The following is a 1,728-nucleotide window of genomic DNA, read 5'->3' as shown; positions in this document are numbered from 1 at the left end:
ATGCTTGTTCCGATGTTAACAGGTATAAGTGCTTCGATTACTATTGTTTTATTTCAGGAGCTAGAGGAACCTGAGAAACGTGGTTAAGGAGAGTCTAAAAGATTAGGATCATTTGGTGAAGAGGAAAAGGGTACATGTCGCGACCTACATGGACGGATGTATCATCTTCTCTGAGAAGGTGAACAGAACGCCATGCTCCCTCTGGTCCGTGAATGCATCGCACAACCAACGCAGGCATATGCTTAGTCTAGATGCAGTGATGTATTACGCGTATGCGACTTAGTACGTGAGATATGTATCGAACAAAAACAACAACTTTATTTCAGGGTGATAGGTGGGGAGTTTCATCGCAGGGGCGATACTCTACCGTTCTCGCGCGTCAAGTTCCTTCATTTTATCTTGTTCATTTAGACATAAAGACGGAAAGGAGTTGTGAGCGCGGCTAAGAGAGATAGGCCAGGAGCGTAGCGGAATGCAGATGTTTAGTGGCCGGTGGCCGCGGATGGAATGAACTCCGGGTGGAGAGCGTGGGCGGGAGCACGCGCTTCTTCATCGTCGGCGGAGGCCGCTACAAGCCCCCCCCCCCCCCGCTGAACCAGAGGTCGCCGCGGAACAGTGCGGACCGATGGTGGACCAGACGCCCAGCTGACGCGGCGGGCAGGAGAACGAGGAGGAGGCGCGCTCAGGCAGTGCGAATGCGGCGACGGAGGGTCGCTCGGGTCGTCAGGAAGGAGGAAAGCGGGCTTGACACGGTCGACTGAAACAACCTCCAGACGGTTGGGCAGGTGGATGGTTAACGTCTTGCCCTGGCGGGAGTGGACGAGGAAGGGGCCGTCGTAAGGGGGCTGCGGCGGGTTACGCGTGGCGTCATGGCGCAAGAAAACGTGAGTCGCTGTGGCGAGTTGAGGGTGGACAAAAACTTGTAGAGACGAAGGGCGGGTGGGAGGCGGCCGTAAGTCCGTGCAATAAGCCTGCAAGCGGATGGCGAAGTTGAGGGGATCGGGGGCCGGCTGCTGGAGGCAGGCTGGATCGAAGAATTGCCCGGGCAGACGCAGTGGGGCACCGAAGACCAGGTCGGCAGGGGAGAGCGGGAAGTCAGACCGGGTGGCGGACCGTATGCCCAGCATGATGAGGGGCAATCGCTCTACCCACTGGTCAGAAGGGTTGGCTCGGAGGGCGCTCTTGAGGGTTCGGTGGAGGCGCTCTACGATCCCATTGGCGCAGGGATGGTAGGCCGTGGTTTGATGGTGGCGAGCTCCCAGAAAACGGCAGAGATCAGCAAAAAGTCGCGAAGTAAACTGTCGCCCTCGGTCCGTAGTAATGACAGCTGGAGCACCAAAACGGGCCACCTAACTGTGCAGAAAGGCGCGGACGACAGTGCTGGCAGTCATGTCCTTGAGGGGTAGTGCCTCCGGCCAGCGCGTGAAACGATCCACGATTGTGAGTAGGTAAGAGTGGCCGGACGACGTGGGCAGAGGTCCCACTAGGTCCAGGTGGATATGTCGGAAACGGGCGTCGGGTGTTGGAAACGGAAGTGTTGGAGATACTGTGTGCCGCTGCACTTTCGTGCGCTGACAAGCCAGACATGTTCGGGCCCATTGACGGACGCCCCGGTTCATGGAAGGCCAAACGAAGCGGGCGACGATAAGCCGCTGTGTGGCCTTGATACCGGGGTGATGGAGTCCGTGGAAGGTGTCGAAGAGACGTCGGCGGAAAGCGAGAGGGACG

The 1,728-nt window shown here is 58.0% G+C and overlaps 1 protein-coding gene across 1 annotated transcript; it reads right to left on the bottom strand.

Moving 5' to 3' along the window:
- Nucleotides 1-482: 482 nt before the first annotated feature.
- On the bottom strand, nucleotides 483-1,127 carry LOC135394872 (uncharacterized). The gene has a single exon (XM_064625912.1). The coding sequence runs from the start codon at nucleotides 1,125-1,127 to the stop codon at nucleotides 483-485; it is 645 nt and encodes a 214-aa protein (XP_064481982.1).
- Between the last annotated feature and the right edge of the window lie 601 nt (nucleotides 1,128-1,728).

Source organism: Ornithodoros turicata, chromosome 1 (assembly GCF_037126465.1).
Source record: "Ornithodoros turicata isolate Travis chromosome 1, ASM3712646v1, whole genome shotgun sequence".
Classification (NCBI taxonomy): Eukaryota; Metazoa; Arthropoda; class Arachnida; order Ixodida; family Argasidae; genus Ornithodoros; species Ornithodoros turicata.
This window is presented reverse-complemented; position numbering and strand designations above follow the sequence as displayed.

Bases quoted from the DNA above. Each gene is read 5' to 3' on its own strand.
- LOC135394872 (XM_064625912.1), bottom strand. From the start codon at position 1,127: ATGCTGGGCATACGGTCCGCCACCCGGTCTGACTTCCCGCTCTCCCCT.